Consider the following 21,683-nt stretch of genomic DNA (forward strand, 5'->3'; position numbering starts at 1 on the left):
TTCTCTCTTCCTTTGTTGCAGCACCCCAATATGTAGTGACTCATGTGATTATAGTGTCATGTCACTAGAAGATATTAAAATGAATTTATTGGAAGTTTGCTTTTAAATCTCTAGAATATTGGGCAAAATAATCCAGACTATATCTTAATAACATACTACAGCATTAAAACTATTTTACCTCAAAGCTCTCTAAACAGTGTGATCTTTTCACCAAAATCAGTGACTTATTTATTTAGTGGTATCTATGGGATGGAAGTAAGTTACATACCAGGGCTGAAACGTGCAGTCCATAACATAAGAGTTCACTGGTAAAGTTATCCATTAGATGGTATAACCATCATCTCTCTTGAAATCAAAGAGATAAAAGTTTCTAGCTGGGCCACAATGGCTAAAGGACTTATCACTCTATTGAAATGAATGACCTTTAATTTTTTGAACAGCATGAAACAAACACAATTTACTAACATACTTCATCTGAAATAGAAGCTGATATCCTTGTCTTGATGCAGTTTAAGACTTGAGTTAATTCTAAGTTTGTTTAAGACTTCTTCTGGTTGGAAACTTGTGAATTATGAAATTCTTATTTCTTTTATACCCTTCCTTAAAAATTCTGTATCACAAAGACACCATAAAAAGAATTGAAGATTGATCAGGAAGTGGTATCTATAAGGCCAGAGCAATAGGAGTGCAGCAATAGCTTACTTCATCTCTTTCCATTATGATTTTAAAGGCTGGTTATTTAACACACCCATTCAATATCATTAGGCATATTAAAACTTTACATAGAATCATATGCACAGCACTTAATGTATTAAATTAACAGGGGATTAAATCTGCTTGAGTTGGCTGGGGAGACATTTGCTTTATGTTCTGAAATGAATGTTTATGATAGTCCTACTTGGAAATACGAAGTTGGGTTAATGGCTTTTTTAAGTACTATAGTGAACTAGTTTTAAAAAATAGTGCTTACTTTGCAGTCACCTCTGCGTAACATAATTTGCATGTCCATACCACAGCCTCCCATGTCATGTTGCATAAGATGCTGGATTTTGCACTATTTTTTCAAAAGTATTTTATGTGACTTGGCTACTATACTTTTTTTGATGATAGGGAGAGAATAATCTCTCCCTGTAGAATGAGAGATCCAGACATAAATGCCTTCTTTTATAGTGTATTTTAATTTGAAGTAATGCATTGATCAAAAAGATTTGCAGCAATGGGGAATGAAGTCTGTCATCTGCAGGCAGAAGTTTGGAGGTTAAGTTTAGTTAAGATTTTTTTTTTTCTTTAAGTAATTTCTTCAGAAATGTGGGTGAGATTTAAGGAGAATAAAAATATTTTTTCTTCTTTTTTCTCAAATTACATATCTGGGAGATAACCTGTACAATTTTCTCCAAGCTGACTTCCAAACTTGTCTTCATGGCAGTAGTCAGGACCTTTATCAAGCTCTTCATCCCCCATGTGCATGTTCCTTCTACTTCCACGTAGCAAGATGGGATTCTATAGCTGGTATGAGGTTTATCCTTTTGTTGTATAGTCACTGACAACTTTCCCTGGCGTCAGATGATAAAAGTGTAGCGACTGATGTGGCATCATGAAAGAGGTGTATCAGAATATATTTGGCATATAAATATCTGTTCTGTGGGTAGGATTCAAGTGTCAAGGTGATAAGAGTACATGCAGAGAGGGGAATCTGATCTCTTGAGTTAGTCCATAAGTATTCACTTTCCTGACAGGAATAATGAGACTGTAGATGACTGAAGGAAGAATTTCTATATAGGCATAACCCTCTAAAATGAATCACCTTTGACAAAGCCCTGATGACTAAGTACACAGTTCTGTTCAACGCATGTAACCCAGTTTTCACCAATTTTATGCTTTTTAAATGGGAATTATGTCCTTCTGCCTCTAGGTATAACTGTGAAATTAAGCAATGCCATTAGAGTTACAGGACACATTCTCTGGTGGGTTAGAATCAAGATAAAGCTTGGATCCTATGGTGGTTTTCAGATTGTAAAGTCTATGGATCACTTTCCTAATGATCTGAGAAATGGAATCATAAAATGGTTTTTTTTTGTTTTTAGAAGGTTTAAATTCACCTTGCATCTCCACTGGGAGATTTATAGAGGTCTGTAAATTTAAAAAAAAAAGGCTGAAAATATATTGCACCAGTTTAAAAGGAAGGAAAGAATGATGATAAAAGGATGTATTTCAAAGCATTAGGTGTAAAATTTGTCCCTTAATTGGGAACAGAAAAGTATACAGTTTAGAAATATGATTATTGTGTTTTCATGGGTATCAGAAGATCTCATAGCCCAGCCTCCATTTGTTAAACAAGATGAAATTTTCAGGGGGAACACAAGCCTGCATGAGGGTAAGGAAGGGAGAGAAAGGCGGATCACTGGCCATTATATGCCCAACTAAGGAATAACTGCTGAGATTCAACCACGTGGTAATTGTAGTATAATAAATTCATTCAAGCCTTGGAGAAGTGCCTTTGCAATTTTTAATCTAAATGAATCCCTTTGACCATTAGGTTACAATGTGGTATTTCGGGAATGTGTTTTTTTTATTTTAATTTTTTAGTATCTTGCACACTTTCATAGAATCTTAGAATGACCCGGGTTGGAAGGGACCTCAAGGATCATGTAGTTCCAACCCCCCTGCCTAGCAGGGCCACCAAACATACACATTTACTAGATCAGGTTGCCCAGGGCCCCGTCCAACCTGGTGTTGAACACCTCCAAGGACGGGGCATCCACAACCTCCCTGGACAGCCTGTTCCAGGGCCTAACCACTCTCCTAGTGAAGAACTTCCCCCTAACATCCGACCTAAATCTTCCCTCTTTTAACTTAAAACCATTTCCCCTAGTCCTGCTATTATCAGCCCTTGAAGTGCTTGAACTAAGGCAGAGCTAAGGCTGCTCCCACTGGGCAGAGCAGGGCTCACTCAGCATCCTGCAGTCCCTCTTCTGGTGAGTGTATGAACAACTGTTTCGAGGGCTGAGGAGACATTCCCTTTGTCTTGTCATGATACTCTTTGGAAACTATTTTTTTTAATGCATTTCGTCTTATTGCTAGGTGCTTTAATTAATCAGGATTGAAAAGGCTCTAGATTTTAAATCTTCTTTTAAGAAAGGAGTGGATTTCTGAACACTGAGAATAGCTTCGTCACAATTATCACAGTTAATGAAATAGGTAAATATTAAGTGCAGCTTAAATGCATTAAAACAGCAGTATCCTACAAAGCTAGTAGACAAACTTTTCAAATGGATTAAATACTTCTGTTCTTCCATATATGTACAATCAGTTTCTCTGTACTAGAAAACATTTGTGTTCAACATTTTCTTATTTCAGTGCCATGGAGCTCTAAGTCCAGGTATCTCTGAAGCTGTTTTCTACTTTTAGCTTTAGATATAAAAATTCCTGATTGAATTTTTGAGAGAATTTTCTTATATTATGGTCTTCTATTAATTTTTCTCATTTCTCTGAGACATAGTCTCTATTCTTTGCTTGCCATTGGCTGGGATATATTTTCTGTTTACTCTTGAGAGATTTGAGTGCAGTAAGAAGGGTATGGATTCCATTAACATTAATACTTCATTCACTTTACTAGCTTTTTTCTTTCACTTTTTACTTTTTGATCCTTTTCCAGCTGGAAGTGAACAATAGCATATCTGCTTAATCAAAATCAGGCTTAATCAATCATGGTTTTTTTTGGTGTCTATATATACATATAAAAAAGTGTGCTTCACTCTCTATGATGGAGAAAGAAAAATCTTAGGGAGTAGTGTTTGAAACAGATTGTAGTGATGTAGGAACTGAAATTCATACTATACAGTAAAACTGTAATAAGATGTTACTGAAATATTGCCTTAAAAATTCTCTGGCACTAACAATGCATTCTGCTTGGGAGAAAATCTTGATCTTGACCCATGAAACTTGAGGATCTCAGTTACATTTGATTTATGTAAGCACTTAGTTTATCCTTTCTGAAGCACTCAGAACGCATACATATATATTTAGAAGATATAAGCTGCAATGTCACTGAATCCATTTTGAACACTAAGAAAAAAATCTTAAGCTTATTAAATAAAGGACTGAGCTGTACTCTGTTCCCTATGTCCTATGGAAGATGATAGAGTTCACCTCAACCAGCTAACAAATTCTAAAAATAAAAAGCCATTGTACATGTAGAAGCTGTAAACAAGGTAAAAGTTTAGCTATAGAAATGCTTAAGACAGTTAAATATTTCTTAACCATAACCATCTGATAGTCTGAGGCTGCAGGGTTTATATGTGAGCTGAAATCAATACACTGATATACTAATATGATAGTCTGTCATGACAGCTATGCCTAAAAAGTGGACACATTTAAGTACTTATGCAATAGAAGTTATTGCTGGCAAAGACTGGCATCAAAAGATCTTGTCCTCCTGTGAATACAAGGAAAAATCTTCCTTTCTCTTTCCTATCACTTTGTATGTACAAATTTGTTCTCACTCACCCCATCTTTGGTGTTTCATGCCTTCTAAAAGGAATGTAGTTATTCACAAGGTCTTAACTACTCAAGACCATAAACACTGCATTTTAGACTGTTACCCTTCAAGTCTTTGAACTACCTCCAATTCTACATTAATTTTCCTGGATTACTTTTCTTGAGTTAATTAGTTCTCTTTACTGTCTGCCCACATCTTTGATTTGTTTTAGAGATTTCCTTACTTGTACAGAAAAAGATTTCTTTTTGCTGCAGTTAAGAGAAGTGAAATAATGGCCTGCAATATTCTGCAAGTTTATTAATTCAGGAAGTTGGAAATCATATTGTCATTCTTTACAGGAAACCTATTATTATTATCACCATTAAGTACTGATTAAATATACATTGTCCTTTTATAAATATATTATGCTAATAACCCTTCCATGATCTTATAATACTTCAGGATAATTCCAAAACCAATATATGTAGAAAATCTTTTTTTTTTTTTTTTTTTGGCTTTCAATAGACTGTGTACTGATTTTCTCTATGTAGGCCATCAGCTCACAAATAAAAGAAAGAGATTGTGAAGCCAAGGGCAACTTTAGGATTTGCACTATGTTTCATTAAAACCATATGAACATCAAGCAGTTTTTAGGGGGACTCGCATCAATACAGCCAGTACAGTATAATCTGTAGACAAATGTGAATTAATAGCACTGAAACTAGTGCTAACTGCTGTTATCTCATGCCCTGCCGACTTCATTGATAAATTTTTGTAGCTCGTGTTGCTAAAGGATGCATTTTTTTAATTTTTTTTTAACAGAGCCTGTGAGCCTGTGCTCCGTTGAAAGCTTTTTCACATTTCTCTGTACCTCCCAAATAACTACAAGGTAGAGATGTTGTCACTCAGGCATAGTGTATTCAAATATGATACAGGTATTTGTATGGAATAATGTCCATGTGAAACATCCAGAGGATTCTCCTTGAAATCAGCCTCTGGAAAGATAACAGTCTTGGAAAGAATAATGAGCCTTGTAAGAGTCAAGAGTATTGGTTTTAATGTGGTCATTGAGATTTCAAACCTGCATCTTGGTTTGCTGGATGACTGGAATGCAGTGATACAAACAACTTGATAAGGACATGAGCAATTAAGGTTGGCATTTAAAACAGAGACAGAAGTATTGTGCATTTATATGAAATTTCAAGTGCAAAATCAGCAAGCAGAGATTATTTAAATAATGTGGAGATAGGATCAGGATCAATTTACATCTACTCTTTTTCAGCCAAATAAAATCATTTTGTATCACTTGAGGAGAGTTACATGGCTTTGCACGTACTATTCACTCCTTTTGAGACATTTTCAACAGTGTTGATGTATTAGTGAAGTGCAAAATTCTTCACTTCAAGAATCTTTTTTTCAGTATCTTTTCAGTAATAGAACACTGAAGATTTATTTCCCATTTAAAATAATGTACACAGGATGACATGAAAAGCACAGAGTAACATTTACTTTGAAATATTCATTTTTCTGTAGGTGTAACAGAGAAGCATCTTGAGACCCATACCATTATTTTTTCTTAAGATGAAATATCCTGATATAAAGATCAGGAATCTGAGAATAAAATCATTTTGAAGAATGAAAGCATTTGCATAAAATATTTAAAGAGATAATTTTTTATAGTCTCTTTGTGTAACTTATCCAATTTGATTTTTGTTTTTGTTAAGAAGGAATCTGAGGAAACTCTTAGTTTTCAACTGAATTAAATACATACCTGCAGCAAGGCAAAACAAAATAATTAATATCCCATATTTCCTGAATGTGATGATGTGAACTTGCATTAAGCAACACAAACCCAAGAAGGCAAGCTGTTCTTTGCAATGGAAACTATTCCAGTGAAGGGATGAGAATACTACAGGTGTACCAGACTGGGCTACAGGTGAGTCTCTAATGGGGTTATACAAACAGTGCACAAAGGGTGCAGTTTATCTTTTCTCAATATTTTTTTGGTTTGTGTTTTGCTTGTTTGTTTCTTGTTCATATTTGTTGGTATTTTTTAACAGATAGGACTCTTGGTCCAATATTTAGTCTTTAGACTCAGTGCAAACAGATCATGGTGCTAGTCCTTTAAAATTTCTAAAATTATAAAATTTTATATATAAATAAAATTATAAATTATTATGTATAAAATATAATATATATGTGTGTGTATATATACATGTATATACACATATATATATATAATTTCTAAAATAAGACTTCAGTGAGCTCAATATTTTTTTCTTGAAGATGAACTGTGATTGAGAATATACCAGCCTTCCTCACATCTCTATGGAAGAATTCCTGCTGGACAAATACCACATTAAAAAAAAAAAAAACTAAAAAAAAACCCCACAAAATAAATAGTCAAGAATATGATAATTTCAGGTCCCTGAAATAAGTCCCTGTTAAACCACTTGTGAGAAATGGGAAGCAAATAAAAGAAAGGAGGGGAATTTAATGAAGAGTTAAAAATTGGAGTTGTATAGCTTAACAAATTAAAAAAAAAGCAACACCAAAAACCTATGACCTTTGACCCCTTGACACCAGAGGCTGAGCTGAGATCTTTAGCAGCAAGACTGACCAATAGAGACTGCTGAGCACCCAAGATCAACCTCAATTAAGAATAACAAAGTTCCCTCTTTTTACACAGCCTTGATGTTTCATAAGATCTTGCTCATTGCACACTTTTTGTGTGGTGAGTTTGAATAACACTGCCCAGAGCTTTTGGGTAACACAGCACTTGCTCTGTAGGCAGCAACCCAGGACTTGCTAGCAGTAGCTCAGCTGTTCTCTCCTGCCTGCTACCCAGATGCTCACAAGTACAATGCTGTGTTAACACAACCTAATTATCTGCCATGTGCAACTATTTATACTTTCTTGCTGTGTTAGAGAGATATGAAGGCAGCTTCTCTTTCCTTAAAAATCCCTTTGCATTTTGGACTCAGTGTTGAGGAAATTAATATTAAAATGTAGCCCTTGTTTCTCTCCATTTAGAGCATGGACTTGCATGTAAAAAAGAAAGCATGCTTTGGATTCCCTTAGTGAGTCATCTCTATTTCACTGGTGATTCATTTCTTGAAAAGAGAAGAACGAAAATTTGGCCTGCTAACACCAAGTGCCATCTATTTATCTTTCTGTTTATTTATTTTAGCCCAGGGCACTTTCAAAGCATGCAACTGCAGGAATGTGTCTGGGCTGAGGGCCGCTGAAGCTGCTTTTTTCTGGAGTTGTGCCCATGCAATATGAAACTGAGATGAAAAGGAGAACCGTTATTCACACAAAGCTCTCTTCCACTGAAGCATAGAAGGGGAGGAAGGATTCATTCAGTCAGCCTGAGTGCATGCTAGGAGCATTTTGGGTTTGTGCGTCATTGGGTACCTGAACCTCCTCCCACAAGGATGACTGGCAACTCAACCAACCCTCTCAGACATTGAGGTGAGTCCCAGTCACCCAGGGAGCTTCCTTATCTCTTCATCACTTGGTGCAGTGAGTGGCACTCTAGGAAACTATAGTACATGAACAGGTATTGAAATCAAGCAGTTTGTTTATGCAGCTGCCTTTACTAACATTTAATTTCCATCCTAAGTAATGTTATCTGCAGCACAGAGAAAAGCTAAATTCTAATTTTAAATACATAAAATTACTATAATGGCAATTAGTTAACCCAGATATGGTTATAAATTGCTCAGCGTTTTTTGCGAATTTTGAGCAAGCTGTCGCAAGCTGAGCTACATCCATAAGCAATTGTGGTTTCTGTTTTATTTCCTTTAACAAACATAGGACACAGAACAGCATTCTTTCTTCCTCCTGAATCCTACCTAAATCTTACCATCTAAACTCCACAGACTAAGAAGCTACTTTTGTGTATAGAGCAATATTTTCTGTTCAATCTAGACAATACATTTCATGTTAGAGTTGTTTTTGGATTACTTGTTGTTAGAGATAGAAAACCTTTGTCAGTGTTTTAGCTTCTGTTAGTCACAGACAGGCAGAAATTCTTTGAAGTTCTGAGAGGCAGAATCATTTTTAAAATGCAGACTTTTTTGCCACCCAAGGTAAGGTAACCTCAGATCAGTGATGAATGAAAATAGGAGCAATTACTGGGCTGCTAAATGAATTCTGGCTATGAATTTTTTTTATACACCAGAGAAATTAGGGCAAGGGCTGAATTCTTTATCGGAATTCCAAAGAAACTTTTTTAGTTTTTTTTTATCTTTGAAAATTTTAGTGCCCTCTTTGTAGGTATAAAAAGAACACAGGTGGGATTTTGTTTAATTTTGTTTTCAGTTTTTCCGTTCAGTATCTTTTATTATGGTGGTGGAAAAGGGAGTGCTGATACACACTCTCTTAGAATTTTTCAGAGATCTTGAGGTTTAGTCAAATTTGTTGGTCACAGATAAGCTCACACTCATATGTATTGAGCAGAGTTTAGAATGCTCAGTTTTAGACAGCAAAGGGGGGACATGCTGATGCCTTTGCAAAACGCAGAGAGCCTTTGAAGAGTATGGTATTTCCAGAGTGAGAAGTCAGCACATGGACATTTTTATGGGCAATAAAATGCGGCAGAGGTCTAGTGTCTCCCATTTCTTTCTGTGCCTGGAGTAAGTGTCAATCACTGCTGTTCCTATGTCTTTAAATTTCAATCTGTAGATTAATCTAATTGTAGGAATAGAAGAGTATTTGCCTTCAAAATATTTTCAGGAAAGATGAAGTGCAAAGTAGTCCTGTGTTGTTGTGCTGGTTTTTAAGAATAAGAGTCTTTCTGTGTCATTAATAAACAAGTTTACTTCCCCAACATGGGTATGAGGTACAAGAAACATCATGATTTTCTTTATTTTATATGAAAAACACCTTCAGAGTCCAATGAATATTTGTGTGAAGAAGTGAAAAATAAAATAGTCTGTATTTGTTCAAGTAATGCAAATGTAAAGACATTTAGGAACTAATTTAAAATGTATTTGCATTTTCTGCATTCTATATAGGCTACCCAGAGTTAAGGTTGCATTTTGCTGTAAAGTCACTTTTATCCTGCTGCGATATGTGAGGTCCCAGAAGAAGTGAAAAAGGCAGGAATTTGTAGTTGAAGAAAATTATAATTTGTTATAGAAGCAGATCTCCCCATCCACTCGCTCAGACCAAGAGTTATAAGCCAATTTATACATCGGAATCTTCCAGTCCCAGTAGGTGCATGTGTTGTCTTGCCCTCTGCTGCTTGCCTTATGTTTGTCCTGTCAAGGAAGATCTACTCTAAATAGATGAATTGGGTCTTAATTCTGATAGATGGCAAAGACACTCTGCTCATTTCTGTATATTTGAAGACTGAAAATTCTGATATGGATTTTAAGGTACATATTTAGGGGACGTATAGAGCTGGAAAGGGAAAAAAAAACCGAAACACATATTGATATGTAAGATGAGAATTTGGGAACACTCAGCAAAATTTCCTGGTCTTTTAAACCTCCCTGTACACTTTTCCAAGTAAGTTGAGGTAGGTGAATTAAAGTTGATTCTGACCATTTCCTTCAGATCTTCCATCAGTACACTAGCTGAAGTCTGTGTGATAGTGAAGGCTTTAGAGTGAGCTCATTGCTTTTCCCAATCTTGTATTGTCACAGGCAAGAAGAATACCTCAAACATTAAAAGTTTAGGCACCTACAAAAGTGGGTACCATACAGTGCTGTAAGATTTTGCTTTCTTCCTTAATTGTTATATCAGCATATATTTCTGAATGATGCATTTCAAAATGATTTCATCATCTTTGAGGGGTTTGTGGCTCTGTCTTGCAGAAAGGCAGTGACTTGAGAGGTTTCAGATACCTGGTTCTTCTTTTCCTGCAGAAATCCTATTTCCAACACCAATTCAATGAGACATAATGTGGAGCTGCTACTGGAAGGAAAGTATAGAAGGGAAGCCTTTTTTTTTTTTATTTGTTCTGATTGGCATCCAGGTAGCTGTGTGAAGAACAAGTATAGGGACTGAGTTGTTAAAAAAAAAGAATTCCCCATTTTGATTTTATATTTTGTCATTATTCACATAAATAAAATTAAATAACATATACCTTTAAATTGCTAAGACATTGTATATTGGTTACAGATGTCAACCACTTGAACTTATACAGGATTGCTTCGCTACTTAATTTATATAAATACATATTAAGAAGGATATAGAAAACAGTCTTTCCAGTTATGAATATCTAATTCATGGATGTGTATTATTCCTTCTTGGGGATTAAAACTTTCATAAAAACCATAATTCATACTAAAAAATCAGCTGCTATATCATGCAAAAATTTCTGACATCTCACTTCGGTTTTCAGATGTATGTCTCAATTTTATTGTATCTCAAGGATTATTGTTTTATCCTTACAGGTAAGACTGTTGCTGGCCTAGATCTAAGTGTGAAGATTATCCTTGTTCAGCCAACACAAAATATGTGATGATTACCTCGATCTGCCAGAAGTTTTGTCTGGAGCTGGTATACTCCCTAACAGCATTCTATGCTAAGCTCTGCTTGGCTTTACTTGATTTTGTCCACACTAGAAGATGTTTACTGCCACCTTCCTAACAGCTATAAATGTGAGGTACTATTTTTGTGAAATTCATTCTGCCCAAAGGATAGAGTAATTGTGTCATCTGAATGATTCTTTCAAGCAAAATGTGTGAAGAAACATTTAAGTTAGCATTTGCAATCCAGAAAATGGCTAGCCAGGGTTTCACCTCCCCTCTGCTTCTATTAGCTCTGAGCTGGAAGAAGCACTTATGAAATGTTACATACCTGCCCGCTATTCATTTTGTTCTCACAAAGAAAGTCTTTTCAGCCTCATGGAGGTGTTGTGAAACAATTTATCAGCATGCGCACAATTGAAATCCTTGGTGGGAGTGAATAATGGGGTTGCAAGATCCTATTGTAAGATATTTTTTGAAAATCAAGATAGGGATTAATTTCTAGTTTTATGTTTCAGCAAAGAAAGCAGAAAAAAAAAATGAAGTATTTTAGGTAAAATAATTAACAATATATGAATAATTAAAAATTTAAAATAAACTCTGACAAAAGATTTGTGGACCTACTGTCTTCCAGCAGCCTGATTTAAGTCCATTCAGGCCAGTGGTACTACTCTCAGCCTCCCTGGGCATTTGCATCAGGGCTCAGAGGCGTCTCACCAACGCAGGGGATGTGCTGGTTGCTGCATATGAATCAGAGGAACTGAAATTCAGTAGTGAGTAATAGCGCTTAATACAACTCAACAAGTAATAAGGCAGAAAGGAAGAGAATTCCCCTGCTGAATGTGGACCTGAGGGGGCCCAAGTACAGCATTTCTAACCTGTAAATCCTAACGCATCTGGTGGTTGTGAAACCCAAGCCAGGCATGCCTGCAACCCAACAGAGTGCTAAAACCCAGCACTGCTACTACTTTTATTCTCAAATACTTCCCAGTTCATAAGCATTGTGGGTTATAAGCATGTGGGGTTATTACACAGGTCTTTCTGTCTGATAGTGGTTGTGTTGCCTCTGATATTTTATATGCTGCCTGAACTATATGCCCCTGTACTCAACTTCACTGTAATTTGGGATGCCCCATAGGTCTGTCCAAAATGTCTGAGAAGAGGAATAAGCAGTTGTTTTTAATTTGCTGATGCTTATAAGGTATGCAGTTTACCTGGAGTGAAACTTCAATGCATGAAGCTATGTTTAAATCTTAAGGAGTATTGCTGGTAAATAGCTATGATTAGAGTCTAAACACTAGCGCATGATTCTGAGGAAGGCTTTGAGCACAGCCTTGTTATAAATACATATCTTACCCCATGTGGCTTTTGAAGAGTGATAATACACTATTGCAGCAACAAGAAGACACTGCTTTCCTTAATAAAGGTGCTTCTTTAAATTATGCATATCACATACAGAAACTAGAATCTAATTTCTGAATTATTGTTAATTAAAGTGACTTTTGGGAAGGAATATCATGAATACATGTGGAAAAATAAATCTGCTTTTATTATGTATAATAACAACAGATCAGAAAGGCCCTTCACTTCTAATTTTTTTTTTATTATTATTATTTTTTTTATGCATGTTGACATATGTGAAGTCACTCTATCTGAGGAAAAGTAATTAAAGATATTTCTTGTTATGGCAAGGGCTGATACTGCCTTTCACATCAACTTCTAATTCTGCAGAGTGATTGCAGTCAGGTTTTGCTGTTCTTTTTCCCAACATGTGGGGGCTTGCAGGCAGACCCAAGGAGATCTTGGGGTTGATGTTCAGCAGACCAGTTGATGAACATTTGTTAGTAGAGAAGCATTCCACCATCAGGGGAGTTGAGGCCATGGTATCTCAGGGATACCCAGGGTGAGATGGCTGCTGAACAAGCATTCTCCAGTCTGCAACTTCTGCATTTGTTTCCTTATCGTTGTCATTCTCCACAGTCTGGGCTGTCACTTTACTCATTATTTCGTAACAAGTAACCTGGCTTGTTCCTTCTCTTGTCCCAGTGAGGTTTTGAAAATGCTCAGCTGGAAGAAGCAGATCAGGCTGACAGCCCAAGCATTCTCCTTCCTTTTTTTGCCTCACACTCTGTTGTGGAGTCCTTAAGGCACCAGAGAAGGAAAGCAGGGGGACCTCCAGCTGCAGTCTGCAACAATTAGGAAGCAAGAAATCCAAGGAGAATAGCAGAGAGCAAGAAAAGGAGTCTCTCAGTTGTTGTAGCTGATCAGGTCAGATTCCGAATCAAAATACCCTCAAAGTGCAACAGACAGGTGGGCTGGGATGCTGAAGGGAGAGCTGAGGTCTGTGCGTTCCACAATTAACAGTTTGAAGGGAGGTAGAGATTGGTTTAAAGCAAACAAAAAATGTACAGTGTTTCTACTGCTGGCGCTGCTTTCTTTCAAGTTAACGATGCAAAATAAGGGTAGCCTACATAAAACCCGCCTCTGTGTCAGCGCTGCCCTGATCCACTTGCACTGGAAAACCCGCAGTAATGGGGATGGATGCTCGCAGTGCTCCCATCGGGCTCAGACGAGGTCGGCGTCATGTGGACGAGAATCCAAGAGAAGTGCTGCGATCTGAGCTAAAAAGCCGCCGGGCTTGTTTCCTTGGCTGCCCGCACCCCCGGCTCGCTGGAACCGACAGACTTTTCTTCTCCCTGCATTTCAATGACTGTGCCAATGGGCAAACGGGGAAAGGAATATTAATGCTACGGCCTGGGAGCGGCTCCGTGCCTACCGCACACCGAGAGGAGCGCGGCCCCGTCCTCCCTCGGGAGTGCTCTCTGCCCGCAAGGCTCCCCCCCAGCGCACTGCCCGTCGGTTTTGGGGAGGGCTGCTGCGTGAAGCCCCCGGCACGGTGACTTGCATCTTATCCTACCCCGGGGGAAGCGACCCAGCTCCGCGCCTCCACTCGCTCCCTCCTCGCCCGCGCAGCCACCGCGCGAGCGCGCACGGGCACGCGCCCCGCCCGCCGCCCCTCCCGCCCCGCGCAGCGGCACGCGCACCTCCCGCCGCCCCCCGCACACGCGCGCTCCCGCCGCTCCCGCAGCCGCCGCTCCGTCCCGGCCGCCCGGCGCTCGTCGCCTCCCTCCCTCCTCCTGCCCCTTCCCCTCCCCTCCTGTTCCCAGGTAGGGTCCCCGAGGGTCGCCGCCCTACGCGGGGTGCGCGGGGCCCAGCGGCTCTCTAGCGGCCTCGCCGTGGCCCCCAGCGGCCTGCGGTCCCCCTGGCGTGCCCCCCGCTGAGGCTGCCGACGGTTGAACCCCGCACTCTGAGACACACATCTCTCTCTCTCTCTCTCTTTTTTTTTTTTTGTCTTTTTTTTTTTTTTTTCCCCTCCTCGTCTTGGGGTTTTCAGCTTACGGAAGAGGAAAGCATCTGATGCGTCTGCTCACATGCCACTTCTGATCATCCGTTGCCTCTTTGCACAGAGCAGGATCGCCGGGGAAGATGGAGACGCACTAAGTTGCCCGTAGCGCGAAGTGCTGCAGGACCCGCCGCTCCGCTCCGTTCCACTCCCCGACAAGTGACACCGCTCCCGGGTGAAGTTGGAGCGCGGCTTGGGCTGAGCGCGGCTCTGTGTTTCTCTCCGAGGCTGTAGGTGGTGCGGAGCGCGGCGATGAAGAGGCAGCTGGCACCCCGCGGGACGCGCCTGGTGCTCCTCGCCCTGCTGGCGTGGCTGCCCACAAGGTGAGGATGCTCGGCGTGTCTTTCGGTGCAGACATAGACGCTGTGAACTCCTAAGGGTAGGCTTGCATAAAAGTAAAGCGCGGAGTAACGTAATAAAAGCCCTCTCTAAGCTGTTTGCATGCGGTGTTGCATAGTTTCCAGAGCTAATGCTGTGGGAGAAGGTGGGTTCCAACGTCTTGTCCTGAAGCAGACTGAATCGGTGTTTGATTTTATTGTGCCAAGGAAGAACCGAGTTTTAAGTGCCTCGTTGTAAATTAAGAGCTTAAAGCTTTATTGGAGTTACCCTATCACAGCGACACTGTGCCGTGCAGAGCAGTTCAGATGGAGAATAGATGATTCTGAAATCAAATAGCAACTCATAGTCTCTAAAATAACACGTTTCCCCTCTCTCTCCCCCCTCGTTTTTTTTAATTATTATTATTAGTTCGAGCACGTCTGTTTTTTTGGTGTCTGTTTTTTGGTCAACATAACAGAATTTGAGATGACACTTAAGCTTTGCACCTCTAGGTGGAGGTAGTATACAACTTCACAATCGCTTACAATAAAACAATGCCTTCATTTAATAATCAACTTTTAAATTTTGTTTAAAAGCTCCCATTTCTAGAGTGACAACACAGCAGAAGATAATTTTAATCAAATAATTGCTTTTGTGTTTCCCGCGGTCCCTAAACATACAACTGATTGTAGTTTGTAACTTTGGTTCACTTGCTCTGGTTCTCACTGCAGCAGGTCTTGCCCTAGAATGTTACGTATCATAAATAATGCAGTTTCCCTCTGTTTCAAAATGCCTGCGTTCATTTTTTGATACTTTCTAGTGAACAAAGCAAATTCCTGAAACTGTATTTCCCATTTCACTTTGTGCCTTAACTACAGTGCGATATTAGTTGAGTCACAGTGGGCCAGATCCTGCAAGCCCTACTCAAGTGAGTAATCGAACTGACGTCAGAGAGGCTGCATGCGTAATGAAGGAGTTTATGCCAGTGTAAAGTTTGCAGGATCCTACCCTAATTGGATATCATTGAATAAACCAATTTTATCCTGGCATCCTGACTTCAAAAAACAGTTACATCTCAAAAACAAGCTTAAAATGGCAGATATGTAGGATGCAGAAAAATGATTTAGACACTAAACTACCCAGTAATTAGGAATAAACTCACAGAGCTGATGTTTTACTGATATTTTGGTATTTGTTTTTTAAGTCATATGGTTGTTGTTGCCTATGTGGTCTGTGTAATGGAAAGACAGACTGCAATGATTTACATTTAAATACTTCCTCCATTCTGTTGAATCAGGGACCAGCTTAATGCCATGTCTTTAATCATTTTATACTTTACTTGAATGAAAGTGTTGCCTATCCCTACTTCTTGTTTAATGTAGGAAAACATGCTTGTCTTTATGACATAATTATTCATCCAGAATGTCCTAGTCAGTAGCTTATTCAGAGATAATAGTCAAAATTTCAGCATAAACAAGTAGATAGCTGCAAAGAATACACATGTGGCATTATGCATGTAGCGCAAGATGCCCTGCTTCCTTGATGTTAATACTCTGGTTTTAAGTAGGTAAGACAGATGTTCTCAGCTCATGCATTTCACATCCACGTACTTAAAATTTGCATGTGTAAGGGTTTCTGCATGGAAGATTTCCCTAGTACATAAACCCTCTTGTTTGGGTGCCCAGGTCTGGGAGGACTGCTCAGAACCACCTTGGGCTGAGCAGCAGGTTCCTGATAGAACACCTGGTGTTTTCCACATGGTCCATAAAGGCTAGAATATATATTTGCTGGGAAAGCTTGATCCAATGGGTGATTCTTTTTAATGCTTCATTTCTGAATTTATTTTATTTTTTTTTTCCCTATCAGTTTTATAAGATTTGCCTGCACCCAGTGGAATGTCAGGTAGAGATTTTTGTATCAAAACAGGAAGGCTATCTGCAGCTATCCTGCAGCTTGCTAGTCAGCATCGTTGTTCCCACCCACCAAATACTGACATCAGAGGACTCCCTGAGCATGATTGCTGGAGTTTTCCCTCGTTAGTTTCTCTGGTCATGTACTTAACACGACCATTGGGTGGAGGCATATCCACAGGATTTATCCAAAGATAGGGTATGCTTAGGTGAAGACAGATAGGACTGAGCTGGAAGGAGACAGTTTTATGTGCGAGAACTGGGGTTATCAGTGAATAGTGTGGGAGTGATGTGCCAGGGGGACCTGGGGATCTCAGGCTTTTGTACCTGGCCAGCCAAATGTGTCATTGGAGCTTGTAGTGGTCCTCCTTGCAATGCAGCATTGGCTGAAATTAGACACTACTGGAAAATGACTAGCTGGAAATTTTAAATGGTATGCCATAGACTATTACGTTTCTGAATGTGTTATACATAAATTGTGCATTCATAGATTTTTAATTACACCTTTCGTGTTAGAAGGAAGCAAGGTAAATATTTAAGGCCAGCCTGCAAAAACTGCATGTTGAATGTACATTAAAACTTAACCCAGCATCTTCTAAAATGTGAAATGTCCATTTAGATCAGTGCTGGCTGACTCCCTGGAAGATGAAGCTAAGAATAACATCACCATCTTTACAAGAATTCTAGACAGACTTCTGGATGGTTATGATAATCGTCTTAGACCTGGATTAGGAGGTAATAAAAACAATTAAAGATTGATTTTGAAAAGTCAGTTTTAATGTTCGGATTTTATGCAGTGATTTTTTTTCCCTTCAGGATTTCTTTTTCCCCTAACAACTGATATGTATTTCTATAAATTATTTATAACTCTATATTCACCAAAGAATCATTGGAAGTTCGAGGAAGATAAAATCTATGAATGGAAAGGAGGAACTTTCACACATATGTGTTAAAGAAAGAGGAAAAAAAATCTGGAGATTTAACATAGTGAAATGGAATGAGAGCAGAAATAACATCTAAATCTGTTATTCCAGTCAGGGAATTTTGGTTGAGGAAGCAATGCAGGCATGATGCCCTGCAGTGTGATGAGTGTATGTTTTCAGATATCTGCAAGAGTGATTTGTTTGTTTGTTTTACTGGTGTGTAAAATTCACATTTGAGATTAACTCATTGTTCCAGTAAATCCAATGGGAATGATGTGTTTTTCACCTCCTTGAAATTAGGGTATGATGGATGATTAGCATTTTGTTCTCAGACACCTTGCATTTATTTGGTCATTTGGAGAAAAAAAGGGTATGCGTGTGTGCGGGGGGGAAGGAATGCTGGAGGACAAAGTTCAGTGCATTGTGCCATGGCTGTCAGTCTGTGTTGTTGTTTTTTCCTTTTCCAAAATGTCAGTTGAGCTGCATATCAGCTTGTGTAAGTATGTAAGCGAGGAATTTAAATAACTTGTTTGCTCTGGGAAGTGTTACTCTGCAGAATGATCTACGTGGTATGGGGAGGGGCATAATGTTCTGATTTTGATACTATGTTGTTTACTATTATTATTTATATGTTATTTGTACCCAGTAACAGAAATGCTTATGTATCAATAACAACACCACTGTTATTATTTATAACAGCCTTGATAATGGTAATTTTCAGCCTGGAGGCTGTTTCAGCTTGCTAATTCCGGTACAAAATTCCTGGGAGCCATTTCTGCTCCCGTTGATTTCAGTGAGATCAGGATCAAAGCCAGAGATCTGCTTTGACTTCCATGGAAATTATAAAAACAACTCAACTTGATCAAATTAGGGGTTAGTCAAAGCTCACCTGTGGCTCTGCTTCTGCTCTGGTTCTGGAGAATCTTGGCTTGCATCTGGAACAGCATGAAGTGGCAGATAGCACTGACTGGTAACAGCTTCCTCATTATACATCTGTGCGTGAAGTACCTTCTCATTTTCATTTCTGGCCCCTGGTATAGTGGAAGCTTGTGAAATAGTCTACATTCAGGACTTTTTAATTTATATAATCCATAAAATGAGACATACAATACTAAAGATATGGGAATCTATATAATGATATTTACACGAAGATCCAATTTCTTTGCAGAATACTTGTTTTTAAGAATTTAGACATGGTATGAACATAAAATGCCTTGCAGGATGTTACAGAAACATCTAATATCACAAAGTTTAATTTGCAGGGCTTTTAAAATTTTAATTTTAATAAGAAAATATTGAAAAATTCTTTTGCTGTTTACAGAAAATGATATGCTATTTAATGAAAGCAGATGGCAATTCCTTTGCATATCATGTATTCTTTTGAATATTAAAAATTAGATTGTCGAGAGCATGAAATCTAAAAACAGTTTTTCTCACATTTTTATTTTATATTTTCCATCACATCAACTTCAAAATACCTCCTTCTTTTTCTTTGTCAGGCCTCCTAGTTAATTAAAATATGCTTTGGGAGCATAAAAATTAAAGAATTAACATCTGTTTGGTACTGGCATACATAGCAATCAACCCATGCAGAACATGTGTGAAATGAAACTGTGTCATGCATATTAAACCGTGATGATTCATGATGCATTAATGTTAATCTGCGGAATACTTCAGTTGTGGATTGGTCGATTCTGATAGTTAAAAAGAACACTTGTAAAATTCAGCTCTGATAATCCATGATCCTGAATATGCCAAATAGTGTTGTGGGTAACGCTTAGTAATTATGAAGTTACCTATTTCAGGAATTTTGTAGCATTTTATTCCCTTTTCTTTATTAATCTGTACTCCAAAAAGAAAAATGAAAATTATTAATCCTTTTTTTCTTTTTAAAGATACTATGTGCTTAGTGATTCTGTTCCAGTTGCATTCATATGAATGAAATAATTTAGTTGAAACAGTAGAACATTTGCATTGGCATAGCAGCTTCACTGTTAACACTGAGATCACAATGTAGTAAAACAAAACTGTTCAGGGTCTGAGATGAATTCTTTTAAAGTCTTTTTGTGAAAGCTAGAGTTGTTCACCAGTCCAGTTTCACCTGTTGTGGAAGTCATTTTCAGACATTTCCTACTGCAACTTTTGGCTTGTTATAAGGAATTATTCAGCTCACAAATATTTTTAATAATGAGAAGGGCTAGCTATTTCTTTTAGCTAATTGTTGACAGTAAAATAGAAATGTACAGGCTCTTTGAAAGGCTGTACATAAATTCAACTCAGTAGTTTATTGAGAATTTGCTTGATTTTAGAGATAGGTTTATAAATGATTTTACTGGGAGACTGTGTGTTTACAGTAGGACCTTGATGCTTTACTGATACAAAGATACACCTCAGAACTGAATAATTTGGCATGCACTATTAGGGCAGCATTAACTTCCACTGTTGATGCAGCACTACTGTAAAAGTAAATTATGTCTATTGGAAACTTCTTACCAGCTGTGATTTTTGAGTGATGTATGATCACTCAAGAATGATATATGATCTCTCAAAATGGGTGTGGGGAAGGAAAAGAAAGCACTGCACCATCCCCTGAAATCAGAGACATTTCGTATTACTGAAGTAATACCCAGATGTCCTGCATGGGGGTATATATGTGGGGGTATTCAAGGGGAGAGAAGATTTTCTCTGTACTCATGCTAGGCAATGGATTGCATCTGCAGCAGCACTGACAACCCTGGTATTTATGATATGAATTATTTTACCTGAACATTCCATGTGACTTCTGTAATTTCTGAGATACAGTTGCATTCAGACCCTCTGTATGATCTCTCCTCTTTCCTTTGTCACTTGAACAGCCATGATTAAATGGTGCCATAGAATAAGATAGTCCCCTCTTTTAATATTTTGATATGTATATTAAGCATAGTAGCAATAACATACTTTTTTGTTTATGTGATATCTTCTTGTAAGTATGAAAAGAAGAAGTAAAGGAGAGAGGATAGAAATGTCATTGGGATTTTTATACTATGTTGGATACATAAGTAATCTTACCATATCTAGTCAGACTGATTTCCTTACTGACATTTGAAGTTTCTCTGTTGCAACAGTCATATAATTTTTGTTGGTTCTCCTCTTCCACATTATAAAATATGATTGAATACATGATTAAATTAAAAAATAAAATGTTTTAAAGTCATAAAATAGCATCTGGACGTTGAAAGAATAGAGAACTGGGCTTTGTGGCTTGGATACCTGATTCTCAGCAGCTATCCAGTCTAATGCATGCCAAACCCGCCCACAGCAAGGGAGATGTAACAAAGTGAGTTTTCAGGTCCCTTCCAACCCAAGCCATCCTACGATAATGTTGACACAGAAAGGAGCTACACAGATTTGTACCATCTGAGAATCTTTCCACAGATGAATCAGTCTCATCAGCTTCAGGAATGATGTTCTCACAGTAACTAAGATCAATGTTGGTTATTATAAAAAACTGAAGAAAATCAGAAAATACGTAGGTGAAAACTAAAGTAGGTAGGTGAAAGCTAAAAGATGACTTTCAGATGTTTGGATCATTTTATCAAGAAACTCTATTACATTTCACTTGTAAACATACTGAAGTCTTTTTCCACAGCATTTTATAAATAAGATGAACAGGAAAACCAAAGGGAACTGAAAAGAATTATTGCTTATTATCAGAGAGAGTGTGAGCTGTGAACTGTGAACATGTAAGGGTACGATCATTCATTTTTGCACTACTAGATATCTATTATTGCAGTGAAGTTTTGCAGTAGTGTAAAGAGTCATTGATTAAAATTGTGTAGTGTGCTCATTACATTAACTAAAAGGGAATCTCTCTTTTTTCCATTTCCTTCCCCTCCCCCCCCCCCCCAAAGCAGGAGAGCTGTGTATATATATATATACACATGTGTGTATAAAAGAGTTGTACGTCTTCAGTTGCCAGGAAACAAGGCCATCATCTTATGGTGGTAATCTGAAACATGTTAAGTTTAGGGCAGTATATTTATATGTTTTTTTATATATTTATTATATAAATATATATATATATATTATATATATATATATATTATATAAATATAATATAATATATTATATAAATATTTATATATTTATATGTGATTCAGCGTGTTTTGAATCAGTTTCAGAAACTTT

The 21,683-nt window shown here is 38.0% G+C and overlaps 1 protein-coding gene and 1 long non-coding RNA gene across 3 annotated transcripts in view; one reads left to right on the top strand and one right to left on the bottom strand.

The window, feature by feature from the left end:
• Positions 1 to 10,502: 10,502 nt before the first annotated feature.
• On the bottom strand, positions 10,503 to 14,594 carry LOC146761116 (uncharacterized). The gene is made up of 2 exons (XR_014945996.1): positions 14,359 to 14,594; positions 10,503 to 13,669 (listed from the first exon to the last, which is right to left on the bottom strand). It is a non-coding gene; the product is annotated as an uncharacterized LOC146761116 (long non-coding RNA).
• The window catches only part of GABRA2 (gamma-aminobutyric acid type A receptor subunit alpha2), a 56,651-nt gene continuing 49,321 nt past the window's right edge, over positions 14,354 to 21,683 (top strand). The window contains exons 1-2 of one of the 2 annotated variants that reach the window (XM_032444111.2): positions 14,354 to 14,685; positions 17,210 to 17,325. In XM_032444111.2, the coding sequence (XP_032300002.2) occupies positions 14,615 to 14,685; positions 17,210 to 17,325 (187 nt within the window). In that variant the 5' untranslated portion in view covers positions 14,354 to 14,614. Of the gene's footprint in view, positions 14,686 to 16,776; positions 17,024 to 17,209; positions 17,326 to 21,683 lie in introns of those variants that run through there. The other variant, XM_085547231.1, reaches the window with a different exon arrangement.

This window comes from Coturnix japonica, chromosome 4 (genome assembly GCF_054131305.1).
Source record: "Coturnix japonica strain WE chromosome 4, WE-NBRP24, whole genome shotgun sequence".
NCBI classification, from domain to species: Eukaryota; Metazoa; Chordata; class Aves; order Galliformes; family Phasianidae; genus Coturnix; species Coturnix japonica.